Source organism: Akebia trifoliata, chromosome 12 (assembly GCF_017979445.1).
Source record: "Akebia trifoliata isolate Shusen 1 chromosome 12, ASM1797944v1, whole genome shotgun sequence".
Lineage (NCBI taxonomy): Eukaryota > Viridiplantae > Streptophyta > Magnoliopsida > Ranunculales > Lardizabalaceae > Akebia > Akebia trifoliata.
The window spans coordinates 1,757,956-1,774,787 of NC_141386.1; the positions used below are offsets into that span (position 1 = coordinate 1,757,956).

Genomic DNA, 16,832 nt, shown 5'->3' on the forward strand with positions numbered 1-16,832 from the left:
TCCATCTATTTATAGAGATGAAATTCTAGGATCCCTTTAAATCCTGTTACTGATTTTACCCTTATCCAATTTAGAAGGAGATTTTAATTGATGATTTTAAAACATATCTACTCAATACGCTATCCTCATACGTTTCTTTTTCATTAGGATTTTTTCTTACCAAGATTTTAACAAATTTTTTTTTAATCCCTGATTTTTTAGGGATTTGAGCTGATTGAACGGCTTTATCATGTGTCTTTGACCCAATATTTTTCTGACCAACTATGACTCGAACCTATAGTTGGTTTATGACCGAGTCACTAAGCTTACCCTTCGAGGAATTGACTCAAATCTCCATGCCTAATTCGAATTCCTATGTGTCACGTATCACCCCTTAGTACCTAACGAGAAATATCCTTCACAAGAATCATAGATGTTTTTTTTTCTTTTACAAGTGAAAAAACATCTATGCCTCCCACACACTTTTGGATTAAGAAAAGTGAGATATGAGGTATATTCTTGAAGTCACTCCACCAAGACTCTTATTATTATAATGAGAGAGGGTGAAGAAAGTTAAATTTGGATCTCACATAAGATTACTTTATTTAATTTTTAAATTTAAATTAGAAATAAATCCTTTTCATATTCGTGCCTTTGCATGTGCCAAGATTTGTATAGAATATTTAATCGACGAGGATCTATTAAATTATAAAATATTTTATCCAAAACAAACGTTATCAAACCTAATCATTATCACATATCAGAACTTAGATTCCCCATCCTATAATGGATCGGTTTCGGGTTTTGTATTATCTAGATCCAAAGTTTCTAGAGCTTTAGACCAATTCTTCAAAAGTTCAAAAATGAAATCAAGATCACATCAATCCATCTCTGAACCAATAAATGAGAAATCCTTTGACCTAGATCAGATCATAGCTTTTATCAATTACTTGATCTGTGATCAACGATTTTGATGATCAGTGTATATTTTTTCAATACTCCCGTTTGCATAATATACCATTCTCTCTAATGTGAATGCTCAAACAAGTAAACGCCAACACCTGGACATTATCTCCTCCCCATCGAAGACTCCTTTTTCTTTCTCCAATTTGATAAATAAACTAAAGACCACCACGTGTCCTAGTCTACCCTAATCCGTAAATTCTCCAAAATCAAAGCCTTGTTTCACCCAAAATAGTCAAAATTAAACACCTATTAAAGCGAAAACATTTTTGCCCAAATATGCAAACCTTCTCTGCTCTTCTTCCGTCTCCTCCCCATAAAAAAAAACTGTTTTTTTTGTCTCTCTCTCTCTAGATCTCTGTCTCTGCAACTCCATCTTGGATCCACGTCCATTGATTCTGTTGACCACTATCTGATTTCGTTGACCATTTGATCGATTCTGTAAGATTGCGAAACGAGTTACAGCGTTGTTGTGGTTGTGGTGTGGTGGAGGTGAGATGACTCGGAGATGCTCTCATTGCAGCAACAATGGACACAATTCGCGAACGTGTCCAACGAGAGGAGGTGTGAAGCTTTTTGGGGTTCGACTCACAGATGGGTCGTCTATGAAGAAGAGTGCGAGTATGGGGAATCTCTCCTCGGCTCACTACCACTCGTCTTCATCTGCTGCGGCTTCTCCAAACCCTAGTTCCCCTCCTTCTGATCATCTTCGAGATTCGAGACCTGTTGCTGAAGGTTACGTTTCTGATGATCCTGCGCACACTTCTTGCTCTTCTAATTACCGCGGCGATCGAAAGAAAGGTATTCCTGAATCCTGAAATTTTATTTTTGGATTTTTTGAGTTTTGTTAATTAGGTTTTGATGTTTTTTTTATTTGTGGGGAGGTTCTGTACTTCTGTTGATGACTCTTCTGTCGTCTTACGTTCTAAGTTTAGGATTTTTTGTTTATTTTGAAGGGTTTAATTTGGTATTTTAGGAGACCAGTGGGCTTTCTAGGAATGAAAAATCTTTAAATTTCCTGGATCGGATACTCATAAGGGGCTGTTTCGATTGCCGTTTTCTTCACCCCCAAAAAAAATTACTTAAAAAAGCTCTTTTTTTGGAGGGTTGAGGTAAAAATTGGAGATCTAGAGAATTTATGAAGAGAGATGTTCCCCATAAGCCGTGAAAGTACCAACACCTAACGAATGCGAAGCTATGAAACTTAGTTTCAGCCAAATTTAATCTGATATAGTTGGCTCAGTTCCAGCATTCTTAGGTGCTTGGATATTTCCTAATTGTTCTCAGTTGTTTTATTAATCATAAATATTTTATAATTGTTTGGTTATATATAATGGATTTCTCTGTTTTGTTTTCTGCTTTGTTATATTATTTATTTTTTGTTTCACAAGGAATTTCATTATTTCTGGTATTATTAGTTATGACATCTAACATTGCTTATGATGAGAAGCTGTTTTCATTTCATAGTAAATTAGTTTCTGGATTTTTATTTATTTATTTAAATAGCAGTTGTAGTGTTTGGGTATCATCTTCTTTGGCTTCAATCTCATATGCAAATTAGAGATAAATTTTTAATCTACTTTAGTCAGATAAGAATGTATTAGTTAAAGATGAAATAGATCAAAACGTCATAAACCACCCCCCCCCCCCCCCCCCCCCCCCCAAAAAAAAAAAAAAAAAGATTAAGATTTTATTTTCTTCGAAAAATAGTATTTCCGTGTGTTTGATTGACATGTGAGTGACAAGGTAAATTTTAAATAGAATGTCTTTGTTTCATATGTAAAGAAAAAAACAGTAGCACTTCTTTGTGAGCTTTAAGCTGAGTTTAGGAATGCCATGTGAGGTTGTTGCTAAACTTGTTGCAAAACTAGTCATTTTCAGTTACCAGTTTTGTCATTCTTGGTTGAAGTTGAGATTTAGATTACTTTGTGAGGTTGAATCTCTCAATTCAGAGTATGACTTTGAAGCGAGCAAGGCACTTTAAAATTTTGAAGAAACCCTCCTCGTTACAAGACAAGTGGTAATTAGAATTTATTTCACGCCCGTACATTTGACTTGTGAGGACTACAAACCTTCTCATAAATAACGATTGCATTTCCACTCATTGTCAATTTGATTTGGTTTTAGGCATCCCATGGACGGAAGAAGAGCACCGATTGTTCTTAAAGGGTCTCCAGAAGTTGGGGAAAGGAGATTGGCGTGGGATTGCCCGTAATTTTGTCATCTCAAGGACTCCTACCCAGGTAGCCAGCCATGCCCAGAAGTATTTCATCAGGCAGAGTAATGCTACCCGAAGAAAGAGACGCTCCAGCCTATTTGACATGGCCCCAGACATGGTGCGTCTTACATCTTGTATTTTCATTTTCGTGGAATTTGATGGTACTGTGACCATAATAGTTCATTTATAATAAATATTTGGTGATTAATCGAGAGAGCTGCTATTGGCACTCCAACTTTTACTTATTATACCCCAATTAAAAATAAAAAAGGTAAATGAATGATTGAGAATAAGTAAAAGTTGGGGTGCCAATAGAAGCGCTCTTGTTTTTTCACTAGATTTCTATATTTTTTTTGAGTTTAGGATTTTATATGAGCCTAATCATAATGGTAAACAACTACTGAAATTGTTTAAATGTTATAATGTCTTGTAATGTTGAGATTATAATTTGAGCCAAACCTTTTAAATGTTCGAAGAGAGTGTTTTATTCTTTAATTGGGGTGTGGGAAATTAGGGTATAATAAGTAAAAGTTGGGGTGCCAATAGCAGTTTTCTTAATCAATTTTTTTCTCCTGTTGTTTGTATTTTTATTTCAGTCGATCGACCCAGCATCCGTGGTAGAAGAACCATTCGTGCTCCATTCTTCCCAAGCAGGTGAAATCGATAATTTAAATCCATTACCTCCATTCCCCCTCTCTCCCAACCACGAATGTGAACCTATGGAAACCAACTCCAATGAGACCCCTACAGAAGCCGAAGAAACCACAACGTATAACGAAGTCACACCATTCATGCCTGCATTTTTCCCGACATATATGTCCTTCCCATACCCATTTCGAATGTGGCCGCCAAATCTATCCCCAGCCGAAGAAGAGAAGGGGAACGAGATTTCTCATCATCAAGTCCTAAAGCCAACCCCAATCCTTTCTAAGGATCCCGTTAATGTAGATGAACTTGTGGGTATGTCTAAGCTTACTTTGGAAACAACTGTGTCTGGCCGTATAGAACCATCACCGCTGTCCAAGAAATTGGTTGGAGCTCCTTCGAGGCAGTCGGCGTTCCATGCTAACCAACCGGTTAGTGGACCAGATTTGAGCAAGAGCGATAGTAACGCAATCCCTGCAGTTTGAAGCAAGTAGTAAGGTTGATATTTTGTTTATGGTTTTTTTTTTTTCTTTTTGTCGTTTTTGGTGTATATACTTGCCCTCTTGTAATTCAATTTTAAAGACAATCCAGACAAGTATTTCTCTTCCTAACTGTAATAAGGGGTTTTACTAAATGAGTAGTTAGATCTAGCAACAAAATGCCTCTTTTTGGTTATTACGATTTGGTAGCTTGTGAGCTTCGGAGGGTCGTTTCCTCTGTCCTTGAGTGGCATATGTAATCCATTTAACCCAACACCCGAAACCTCTTAAGCCACTTTTGTAGAGAGCTTTTATTGTCAAGTATGCTTTTTAACGGGGTTCCCAAAGTCGTCTTACACAATTAACTCCTCGTATAGGGGGAGTTGGGAATTGGCACAGCAGAGGAAAATGACTTAAGAGAGTAAAGGATTGGTGGGACAAAAGGATTATGTTACGTGACAGATGCAGAACACCATTCCGTGTGGAAGACTTGTTAAACTGATTGACTATGGAAGTTTCCGTGTTGAAGACTTGTTACACTGATTGACCTATGGAAGATAGAGAAACCTCGGATGTCAACGTTGACAAGTCATGTAGAATACGGTTCCAAGTTGAAGACTTGTCACACTGATAGAGCTGTGGAAGATAAATCTTCAACTTCTACATTTCTCTTAAACTGTTCTCAATGGATTTTCTTTTATTTTAAGACTTAACAGTGTCATGAACATCTCTATTTCTAATTTCATTATTCTTAAAATTTCCACTTGACCATCCTAACATCACCATCTTTGTTATGTTTATATATAATTTTTTGTTTTCTCTCTGACATACGTCTTGATGCTCGCTCCCTGATATGGTCTCAGGATACACAATTATACATATATGTACAGTTGTGTGTCTCGAGAGAAAACATCTATTATGAAATGGGAAATTTAAAGAACAAGATGTCCTGATTAATTTGAATTAAGTTGCCATAAACGTTCTCATTGTATTATTGTCATTGGATTTAATCAGATCAAAATCCCGTTCAATTACTCCAAGTCTGGATCAAGAATATGAATTTTTATCAGACCAAATTTGATAACTTATCTGATTGGTTTTGGATCAATCAGATCCTGATCTGTAACGGATTTGATCATCAGAGATTATGTGTTTAAACATTTTATTTTATATCATTTAGATGTCAAAATATTGATTTCTGATCATTACAGCTCGTATTATATTATTGAAGCTTAAAATAACTGATCTGATCAGTCCGGATCCAATAAATTTTTTATAGGATTGATACCAGTTTTATGCCAATCAGATCTAAACCTGACCCATAGATAGCCATTCCTTACTATATGCCAAACTCGGATAGATCAAAAAGTACACAGCAACCTATAATAAGGGCGTATCACCACGGTTAATAATCTCCTTTCGATAAATAATAATTAAGTTTATTATGATATCACAATGCAATTATAAAAACACCCCACGAATTAATAAGGGCAACTCACATCCTAATTGCAAAAATAAGGTATTTATAAAAACACCCCACAAATTAATAAGATCAACCCACGCCATAGCCAATTTGTTTTACATGGGTTAAAAGTTTTGAAATGAACTGATTTTTGGTGAAGATAATTTGTTTGATGAGAGATTATCCTCACCAAAAAACAGTCAATTCTAAAATTTCTAACTCCATTAAAATAAGTTTAAGAATTGTAAATTATCTCTTTTCTTTTTTCAAAATCAATTTTAATTAGGTTAAGACGTTTTGGAATGCGACGATTTTTGGTGAGAATGTTCAAATCAGCTCATTTCAAAACTTTTAACACATATTAGACAAATAAATTGGCAATAGTGTGGGGTGCCCTTATTAATTCGTAGGGGTGCTTTTATAATTACCCTAAAAATAGGCAGATTAGATTATCGTCGTGTATAGCTTGCTGTGGCCCTGTGAGTGTTAAATCGTTCAGCTTTTATAATCTCTCTCTCTCTCTCTCTCTCCTTCGCTTCGGATTGAAGGAAAAATATGGGACGCTCAGCTCTCTCTCAGTTTCTCATCCTCTCCAACACTTCTCCTCCTTTCGCCTCTTCAATGTGATTTCTCTCTCTCTCTCTCTCTCTCTCTCTCACATCTTTTATTTTAAAATTTTTAATTTTTTTGTTTGTTTGAATAATTACGAGCAGATCAAGCGGTGGAATTGCAACCCGATACTTGAAAAATCCGTTACGAACTTATCCTCAAAGTTTCCCAAATCGATTCGGCAACACTGGTTTTCGATGCCGCTGTACTCTTCCGCTCTCGCAAACAAACAAAACTTCTGAGAATTCTACTTTGAGTTCTGTAAAGTAAGTGTTTCCACCTTCGATCAATTTTAATTCTTTCCTGAAATTTACACATTGTGTACTATTCTCTTCAAAGATCTGATTTTTAATTTAAATAGAGAAAAAAAAAATGGCAGATTCTAAATCCAAAGGATTATATTAATATTACTGATTAATTTTCAAATGTACATATAATGCTTATTTATTTAAATTATAAATCTTAAATAAACCAATATAATTCAAACTCAAAATCAAATTCCTAATCCTAGTCTCAAAAAATCAAAAATCATACTTATGTATTTTAGAAACGGTGTTCTTAAATTTCTTACTATCTGATTGGATTGAAGTGAAGAGAAACCCCTTTCTTGATAATTGGTGAATGGGCCAACTTGCTTAGTTCTCAAAGTCTGTTGCTGTTACAGTTGATAACCACTAAACTGTGTTCAAAACCCATTTTTTTACCCACTAATTACTAACCACTAACCTGCTTGACTATCAAAAAAAGAAGTTTGGATAGATATACCCATAGTGTAATTGAATTTTTTTGTTGTGTTGTCTTACTGTTACTTTGAAATCTTTGATTTTACAGGAAGAGGATTGTTTCTGGAGTTCAACCAACAGGATCCATACACCTTGGAAATTATCTTGGTGCGATTAAAAACTGGATTCTTCTTCAGGTTGAATAGTTCTCTTTTCTTTTTTTTTTTTTCCATAATGAGGTCTTCTTCACAAATATCTTGCACATTTCTTTATTTACTTCTGTTAGATAATAGTTTATAATGTTGGTCCTCATATGCCTTTATATTTATTTTGTTCAAGTTGGTATCATAATAAATCCAATTTGAATGTTAATCAACTGAGCTACGGATGCAAGCCCAATCCCAATTCCACAAAGGGTGTTATGAATTTGGAAAATTTTGCGTTGCTAGAATATATCAGCCTGAAGTGAACAGCACTAATTTATCAGTCTTGCAGCTTAAAAGTCTTGCTTTTTTTATTTCGACATCATACGATAATCCATTCTTTGATTCTCTCCATGCAGAATACTTATGAAACACTATTCTTCATTGTGGACCTACATGCGGTATGTTTCGTATATTATTAGGTTTTTATTTTTATATTCCGTCATTTATTTCAATTTGAGTTGTGTCATTTATTTATCTAACTTGAAGTAAACTTTACTATTCTGGACTGTCCAATAGATATTAAGGTGTTATGACGCAATTTCATTTTGTTTTCCAAATCAGATTAACAATGAAAAGAGTTCCACGCTTAAAGTTTGGTTAAAGTGTTTTAAAAGGCAATTTTGGCTATAATCTTAACGCTCTCCTTGGTTGGGCTTCCTGAGGACCTCTTATGTATTATTAAAAATGTGTAAAAGCTCATGAGGGACATGGCTCATCCAATGAAAATTAGGAAAGGCAAATGCTTCATGCGTACTACACTTTTTTTTTTTTTTTTTCCTTTGTTGTTTTTGGTTAATTTAGAATAGCCTATTGTTATTGAGGGGATTAGAAAACAGAAATTGAAGATTTGATTTTTAAGCTACGACAACCTAAATTATGCTACTATCAACATATGCATATCAAGTGAGCACCTTTGAAATGAGACATTAAAACACTCACAAATACATAACTCTACCCACACCATTGACAATGAGAACCCACTTACAAAGTCCTCAAATAACAACCTTCTAAAATCTCCATGAATCAACTACAACGTATGCATGAGCTATTTAATTGAAGAACAATAATGTGCACTTCTTTGCGGGTGAAGATCCTCTCGGTTCATTGCATCCAAACACCCCAGTATGTTGAGATAATTATCCTCCAACATACACCCTTTACAAGAAAAAGTAGCGGTCGACAAAAACTGAACACTTCAATTGGGAGAAGACCAGCCCCCAAATCTCTCTAGCAAGGATGCAACGCAATGCAACAAGAGGTGTTGCATGGATTCGTTGATTATTTCACATAAACTGAAATTCAATAATAGTCCAATTTCGGGCAATCAAGTGATTGACTATAAAGATTTTGTCTTAGAAAGTGATACAAGTGAAGGAGAAAAACAAGCAAGGGCCATAGATAGTGACATTGGATCCTCAAACAAATGAGTCTGAGAATTGTTTTTCAAGTGGAAAATAGTCATAACAGAATAAACGGACCTTATGACGAATATTCCGTTTTTCTTGTAGGCCTCTTTCTATTATCTTCATTCAATAATGAAAGAACCATTTGATACTGGTAACATGCTTGTATATAGAGTTAATCTCTCAATCATTCAGATTTCTCCCAATCCAAATGTTACCAGATAAATCCTCTCAAGAAAGTCTGAAAATCATTTTTAAAAGGAACTTTTTGACACCATTGTCCTCCCAAAAACAAACTCTATCATCTTTACCCACTTTCTAACAAATTTTGTTTAGAAATCCAAGGATGCACTGAGAATACTCCTCCAAGCTCTACAACTACACGATAGCCAAGAAATCCCACTAGCCCACTCATATATATGTTTTGTTCATTCTTAACACTTAGTTCGACAATAGTAATCTATTAAGTGACATCGACAGAAGTAAATAAAAAAAACTTTCGAAATTGGAAGTGGATCAATGCTTTTTCATTTTTGTCAAACTACTCATATTTACTAAATTTATTATATTATTGATTTTATTTTTAAAATTCATCTAAAATGGAAAAAAGGCATCATGAGGCATATGCCCCACACCCTCATATTTAAAAATTGATCCAGCTCTCAATCGGCATTATTGAAGTTGTTACTTATTTTCTTTTACTTTTTTGTGTTTATCTTGAAGTATCTACGACCTCTCTGATTTTCATCATCCACAGATAACTCTACCATATGAAACACAACAACTATCCAAAGCAACCAGGGATACAGCAGCAATTTATCTGGCATGTGGTGTGGACACCTCCAAGGTCTAGGGTAGCTCTTTGTATTTCTATTGTATGCCATCTCAAAATGGGTACTTGTACTTGTTATGTTCTATCAGAAAATTGCATTCTCATTTCAAATTGTTCCTGTAGGCTTCCGTCTTTGTGCAATCTCATGTGCGCGCCCATGTAGAACTGATGTGGCTGCTGAGTTCTGCCACGCCGATTGGCTGGCTGAATAAAATGATCCAATTTAAAGAGAAATCTCGCAAGGCGGTGCGTTGTGGCTGTGTGACTGCTCTAGTGATGTTTTTTTTTAATACCTTTTATACATTTCTTTTCGTTTTAGTTTTAGAGCTCATGCATATATTTCTTAGTGAGGAAATCTAGGGTCCCCGTTGGGTTTACTATAAGGTATTCTATTTTCCTCACACACGCACGTGGGTTGGGGTTGGGACTCACCAATCCCCCCTCCCCACTTTAATCTATACTTTTGTCCCATCATTTCGGAAAGTCCCAAAGAATATATGGTCAGGATATACTAATGGTTTTCATGTGGGCTTTTGGGCCCGTACAGAGATGAGTTGAAGCCTGATTTTTTGTTTAACTTGTGAGGATAATCTCCTATATATATGGCCAAGGTCATTTTTACTCTGGCCAAAGCGATTAAATGCATTACAGGCTATTTCAGCCAATAAAAGTCAGACCAACCCACCTTCGCTGAACCGGTGGGGTTTCCTTTTATTATGGAGAGCTGATGTGGTGAATCTAGACTGTCCATCTGATTTAAGACCCTCTGTGTTGGCCCTGTCAGTTGTTCCCTTACCCATGTCAGGCTATAGTCAATGTTGTCGTAGTTTTCCCCTATCAAGTGCAGCCATTGAATTTTCTTATTATTTTTCTATTGGAAGGAAGGAAGTAGAAACATGAATGAATTGCATTCTAGATGTAACTTTCATAATGTATGGTTGAAGCATGTTTAAACAGACCACTTTTTTTTTTTTTTACTGAACCCTTGAATATTGATCTAAAATTGGCTCATGCACATTGAATTTGCTCCTGGTTCTATATTACATTAATTTCCTTGAGAAAATCACAGCACTGGTGCTTTCATATCATTTTGTAGGGGGATGAGAATATTGGAGTTGCACTTCTGACCTATCCCGTTTTGATGGCTTCTGATATTCTTTTATATCAGGTGATCTTTTGTTCAAGCTTCACTACATTAAAAGGAAACATGATTCCATAAAATCTTACAATTACTCCAGACCTTTTGTTTTGAGAAAAAAAAAATATGTTCAATCCTTAGAAAATTACTTGATGCTTGTAACTGCACAAGCACTTGATTCTTACTAGTTACAGTGTGAATTTGCAGTCTGACCTGGTCCCAGTTGGTGAGGATCAGAAACAACATCTGGAGCTAACCCGAGAGCTGGCCGAGCGTGTAAATTATTTATATGGAGGAAAAAAGTGGAAGAAAATGGGAGGGTAAAAATGAAATTCTCCAGTTGGGTTTGACCATTATCCATCTTTCACGTTTCACTCTTGTATGCCTCTTTCTTTGCATTATGGGTTTGACCGTTGACTTCATATGTTCTTCTGGCAACAGGCGGGGTGGTGCAATTTTTAAGGTGGATTCCATTACTTGACACCTGATTGATATGATTCACTTGGCTTGAAGAATCATGATAAAACTTGAGGGACTCATACTCTAATCCATCTACTGCTTTAGGTTCCTGAACCCTTTATTCCACCCACTGGAGCCCGAGTGATGTCTCTTACGGATGGTCTTTCCAAGGTACCATGGAATTTTCAATTTTGTTGTTGGGGGCTACTCTTTTTTAGGCCGAGCTTTTCAAGGAGTTCAAGTAGGGCTTAAAATGGGTCGGATTTTATCCGAAATTCGAGTGATCTGAATCCGATTTTAAGCAGATTTAGTTTCTTCAAGCATATCCGAATTAAAATATGGGTCGGATATGGGTTGATGTCCCTTGACCAGAGTTGGATATGGACCCATCCATATATCCGTTTATATCTGAATGATATATTATTTTGTATGTTGTATGTTATATTTTTATATTTTTTAGTCTATCATTCATCAACAAATGAGTATTAGGTGTAGTGGTCAAAGCTTCTTTTCAAAAAGGGAGAGGTCTTGAGTTCAAATCACATTTAAGCCTCATTTTTTTATAATTACTTTGTAATAATTTGAAATTATCTGACCCAAATCAATTAATTCAGTTGGATCGGATCCAGATATGGGTTTAATGAAAAAAAATAAAAATCGGACATGGTTTGAGCTAATAGGATGCAATCCGGATCTGGGTTTGGAATCCGAATTAAAAATCTGGATATGGATATGAGTAGACACATATTGGGCCCAAACCCGACCCATTCTAAGCCCTAAGTTCAAGGGAGTCTTCTTTGAGGATTTTTTTTAGTTAGATGGGATGTGTGTGTTCTAATGCCCTTGTGGGGTCATCTCAACCCGTTTCTTTTGATGATTTAATAAAATATCTTTATTCATAAGTAAATAAATAAAGACAGGACATTATATGTTAGAATGGTTATACCTATTCTGCACCTACTAACTCTGATTTTTTTTTTTTTTTTTTTTGAATTCATAAAATCAGCCAATTTTTCTTCTTAACATATTATTTCATATCATGGGATTTATTTGTTATCTACTGACTCTTTCTGTCGGTTCTTATCTATAGATGTCCAAGTCTGCTGCGTCTGACCTGTCCCGCATCAATCTACTTGACCCGAAAGATGTAAGGCACCTCCTTGTCCTTGCATGTCTCTATTATAGAAAACCTCTGTAACTTCAGAGGCATTTAGTGAATGTATGAACCAATGATGCATGCTTTGGAGGTACAAATGTGTGTGAGTTAGTGGAGAAATGATTGCTACACTTGCCACAATGCTCTCATCTTGCTTGCTAAACTCATGAACGAAAAACCGAGTTTCACCTTGGTCTATGGAAAAAATGAGATAAGTTGGTGTCCATTCAACAATGAGTCAACCAAGTGATGTTATCATTTATTTGTAAGTATATGTGACTCTGCTAGGTTGCTTGTATAATAGATTTGTGTTCTATGCCCCCAATCCCCCTGTATTGGACTAGTCAGTTCACTAGTTGGCTGAAATTTAAAGAGAACTGCTATTGGCACCCCGACTTTTACTTATTACACCATAAATAAAAAATAAGCAATGGCTGAGAAGTGAAAGTTGGGGTGCCAATAGAAACTCTCTGTTTTGATATCTATTTGTTTGATTTAGATTTTATATGAGTCTAATCCTAATTGTAAAGAACTGTTGAAGTTGTTTGAATGTGTTATAATGTTGAGGTAATAACTTGAACTGATCTTTTGTGTTGTTTGAATGGTGTGTTTCAATCTTTAATTAGAGTGATAAATAATTTAAGAATTAGGGTGTGATAAGTAAAAGTTGGAGTGCCAATAGCAGCTCTCAATTTAAACCCGGTTTACATATCTAAGTAAATGTAATTACAATATGCACGTTTGTAAATGTAATTACAAATTATCTGTACTAACTTCTTTAGTGCATTATTGTAATGACGAATCCGTCTCATTGCCTTTTAGGACCAATCGTTTAATTAAATTTACTGGCTTTAGGACCAATGGTTTCTTTTGCTCCACGTCTTCAACTTGGTCTGTGTCTACATGTTGATTTTGCAGGTACTAGCAAACAAGATAAAACGTTGCAAAACTGATTCATTTCCTGGGTCAGTAGTCACTCTATTTTTTGTCTTGAGGTTTCTTTTATGATACTTCACATGGCACTTGTGCAGAATTTGATACAGTTTTCTTTCTCACATAAGATTTTCCTATGTACCCTGTAATTAATATGATCAATTTTCTATACAAGCTTGACTCTTTTGTACCTTGTGTCATCTAGCTTGGAATTTGACAATCCTGACAGACCTGAATGCAACAACCTTCTTTCAGTTTATCAGCTTATTACAGGAAAGACAAAGGAGGTACCAAAAATTATGTTGTTTTTAGCAATTAGCACTGATCATCTTCATCTTGTGCATTATCATAGGGATTACTCCTATGCTCATACACTCGTGATTTGGGCTATTTGTATATCTAGCTGTCAATCTTTGTAATATTTTCTTTGGTCATTCATTTTATATATCACAGTGTATCCATGTCTGTGTCCGCAGAAACAGAAAAAGAGTTTCATGAAGGAGTGCATATCTAATTCTTATTTTCAATTCTTTTTTGTAAAACTTCAATAGTTTCATATTCAGAATCTGTTAGATGAGGTAGTACTTTTTTGATGGGTAAGCTAGACTTAAACCCAGGACCTCAAAGTTGCTTTGCAATGTGTCTAACCCTAGATGAGGTAGTAATGCTTAACCTATAAGGGTTGATATCGTAGCTTTCAGGTCATGCCATGGTTTCAAGTCTTGGCCGCTACCAAGTCTTTTTGCCTGATACATCTCAGTACCAACAGGGATTGAGGAAAGCTGACTTGTAATTCACAGTCTCACCCATGTCTTGCCTGTATCGCATACTAATTATCTTATACATCAGATGATACCATTGAAAAAGAGTGATTTTAATTTTTAAATTAAGGATCTTCTGGTTGAACGGAAGGGGTAGCTGAGCATAAATTTATCATAAGGGTCTTCTGATAGGAAAACATGGAATTTTAGGGATTGAGCCTAAAAATAAGTTGTTCTTACCTAAAGAGATGGTGAGGAAGGAATAAAATACTATAGGAAACCTGGCATCCTTTATCAAAGAATAATGATTTTCTGACACCCCCTGACGTGGCATGTGCTAGAACCATAGATTCTTTTCCTCAAGATACACAACTGCACATAGTTATGGGGATGTACAGTTGTGTATCCTGATGGAAAAATCTATGGTTGTAGCCCATAGCATGTCAGGGGCTTATGGGGGCGTGTGTCAGAGGGGGCGTCAGAAAATCACAACTCTTATCAAAATAAAACTGAGACTGTTGTATGCCTTATGCCCTACATGTGGCACATCCAAAAACTAGCTAATTTGTGGTCTGCTCTTTGTAATGCCCAGAAACACAAAAAAGCACCAATGTAGGACTAATAGACTCTTGTAACTTGTCTTTTACATGTGAAACCAGGTATTATTGACAAAATGTGTTAGATGCATGTGGTGGTTAATACACAATTACTATCTAGTGACAGTCGTAAGTTGAGGATTTGAGGAAATGTTTCACCTGTGAGAAAACTTCGTTGGTTGTAAGGAAGGAAAATTGAGAAATATTTTTTGCTAAAACTGTTTTTTTTTTTAAAATACAAATAGAAAAGGGTCTTAATCTTGTCCTTTGGTGAAATGATATCCTGAAGAAACAACTTTTGGATTTTACCTTGCAAATTGTGGATTTCTGGAACATTTAAAACTTAAAAGAAACTTACGCACTTTTATGCCAGCAGTTCTTAATCAGTTGTGCCACCTTGTTGATTAGAGTATTGGACCCATATCAGTCTTGGTTGATTTTTGATCATACAGGTTCCCCAATTTAATCAGTTTGGGTACTTATAGACGTTTACATACTTTGCGATTTTAAGCTTTTATCGTTTATTTGTTCATCGCATTCGTTAGAGCTTTTATATGTCTATAAACTGAGCATTTTGTACCAACATTTCTCTGCTACAGGAAGTCGCTATAGAATGCCAAGATATGAACTGGGGCACATTCAAACCCCTTCTTACAGATGCTTTGATCAATCATCTAAGTCCCATTCAGGTAAATGGATTCATGGTGCCATGATAGGCACTCTCTGTTTGCTGTGTTAATGAACCTGTATTTATATATATAGGCCAGGTTAAACAGCCAATGAAAAGAACCAATGTTGGTAGCCAACGTTTTGTCCTATATGGGTTATAAGTTTCAGAATGGGCTGATCTCCATAAAAAATCAGCCCATTTCTGAAACTTCTAACCCCATCAAAACTGGTCTACAAGTTGAAGAATCATGGTTTTCATCATAGTTTTGAATGCAAATAACCTATAATAATGCACATTTGCTTCACTGATCTGAGAGTACATGTGTGCATCAAGGAACTAAATCTTGGCTGGATGTTCAACTTGGTCTACATCAAAATGGGTACAACTCAATATTGATCTGACCAAGCTTGATAAGTCTTGGATGACGCACACTTGGTTCTGGTTTATGACATGACCAACACCAAAACATGTGTGATTCAATCCCTAGTCAGTCAAATTGGTATTGGTAAACCCCTAATATTATTTCAATTTATGTATGTGTCTAGGTACTTGTATGTTGTGTGTGCATCTCTAACAGTATGTATGCATGCATCTATATGTTTATTTAGGTTACAATTTACATTTTGGTGCATGTATCTAACTTGTACTGCATGCTTATATAAGTTCGCTTATGTGTATGTACATATATGATTTTACAAGGAAAACTTGGGTGCATCTAACTAATGCATTGATAGCACTACACACTCTACCACTGTTTTTTTTAATTTTATAATCATCTGTTATTACTGATTTTGGGATCCACATCATAATTTATTTTACATTTTTGAAGGTTCACTATAAGGAAATCATGTCCGATCCAAGTTACTTGGATAGAGTTTTGGTGGAGGGAGCTACAAAAGCTTCTAGTATAGCGGAAGCTACTCTCAATAATGTCTATCAAGCCATGGGATTCTTGCGGAGATGAGCAGAATCAATTTTGGAGAAAGAATTTCTGTGAAAGGTTAGTTCGAGTGCGACCTTAAAATTAATTTTTGGTTGCTCCCCTCAACACCCACAAGTTTTTGGATTATCTCGAGAGCACATTCTTGATAAAAGATATAATGAAAAAAAGTTTATTCATCGAGAAAGGTCCAACAGAGCTATTTCTTCAATGCAGCCACCTCGACTTCTCTCGTTCTGGGCAGTTCAACACATTGTTCATCATAGCTACTGGGTTTAATTTTTTTTCCCAACACTAGATAGTGTAAGCTTAATTACTTTTTTCCCTTCTATTTCAGTAAAGATAGATTCAACTATTTAACTTGGCTCACCCGCTGCATCTGGGCATAAGTAATTTTGAGTTTTCAACTTCTCTGTCCATAATTGAGATGGTGAAAGTGGAAAGGCAGACAAGATTAACCAAGAATGCTAAAGAATTAATTTATGCACCGAACTTTCCTTCCCTTTCCTTCCCATTGGACGTTGATCCGTTTCTTTCTTTCCACAAGCCCCAATAGATTGTGAAGGGGTGAATTTCCAAAGAATCTTCAAACCTGTAAGAAAAGAAAGGGGATTTCCGCCCAAACAAAAGAGAAATTCACTGAACAGGTGACACCAAACAC

General features: G+C 35.7%; 2 protein-coding genes across 4 annotated transcripts; both read left to right on the plus strand.

Annotated features, from left to right (window-relative positions):
- The first annotated feature begins 1,220 nt into the window (after positions 1-1,220).
- On the plus strand, positions 1,221-5,107 carry LOC147388528 (transcription factor MYBS3-like). 2 transcript variants are annotated; one of them, XM_086418943.1, is made up of 4 exons: positions 1,221-1,743; positions 3,070-3,278; positions 3,757-4,303; positions 4,662-5,107. In XM_086418943.1, the coding sequence occupies exons 1-3, from the start codon at positions 1,440-1,442 to the stop codon at positions 4,288-4,290; spliced, it is 1,047 nt and encodes a 348-aa protein (XP_086275069.1). In that variant the 5' UTR covers positions 1,221-1,439; the 3' UTR covers positions 4,291-4,303; positions 4,662-5,107. The 2 variants fall into 2 exon arrangements, with proteins under 2 accessions (XP_086275069.1, XP_086275068.1); XM_086418942.1 differs by having other exon boundaries at positions 3,757-5,107.
- Positions 5,108-6,226: 1,119 nt separating this feature from the next.
- OVA4 (Nucleotidylyl transferase superfamily protein) lies at positions 6,227-16,578 on the plus strand. Of its 2 annotated transcripts, XM_086418839.1 has the most exons (16): positions 6,227-6,369; positions 6,460-6,621; positions 7,187-7,274; positions 7,640-7,681; positions 9,444-9,533; positions 9,642-9,764; positions 10,615-10,686; positions 10,864-10,976; positions 11,098-11,119; positions 11,221-11,286; positions 12,206-12,262; positions 13,190-13,236; positions 13,410-13,491; positions 15,161-15,250; positions 16,061-16,231; positions 16,388-16,578. In XM_086418839.1, the coding sequence occupies exons 1-15, from the start codon at positions 6,302-6,304 to the stop codon at positions 16,193-16,195; spliced, it is 1,257 nt and encodes a 418-aa protein (XP_086274965.1). In that variant the 5' UTR covers positions 6,227-6,301; the 3' UTR covers positions 16,196-16,231; positions 16,388-16,578. The 2 variants fall into 2 exon arrangements, with proteins under 2 accessions (XP_086274965.1, XP_086274964.1); XM_086418838.1 differs by having other exon boundaries at positions 16,061-16,578.
- Positions 16,579-16,832: the final 254 nt, after the last annotated feature.

Bases quoted from the DNA above. Each gene is read 5' to 3' on its own strand.
- OVA4 (XM_086418838.1), top strand. From the start codon at position 6,302: ATGGGACGCTCAGCTCTCTCTCAGTTTCTCATCCTCTCCAACACTTCT. The intron at 6,622-7,186 runs GTAAGTGTTTCC...TTGATTTTACAG, and splicing joins TCTACTTTGAGTTCTGTAAA to GAAGAGGATTGTTTCTGGAG. The intron at 15,251-16,060 runs GTAAATGGATTC...ACATTTTTGAAG, and splicing joins ATCATCTAAGTCCCATTCAG to GTTCACTATAAGGAAATCAT.
- LOC147388528 (XM_086418942.1), top strand. From the start codon at position 1,440: ATGACTCGGAGATGCTCTCATTGCAGCAACAATGGACACAATTCGCGA. The intron at 1,744-3,069 runs GTATTCCTGAAT...ATTTGGTTTTAG, and splicing joins CCGCGGCGATCGAAAGAAAG to GCATCCCATGGACGGAAGAA. The intron at 3,279-3,756 runs GTGCGTCTTACA...TTTTTATTTCAG, and splicing joins TTGACATGGCCCCAGACATG to TCGATCGACCCAGCATCCGT.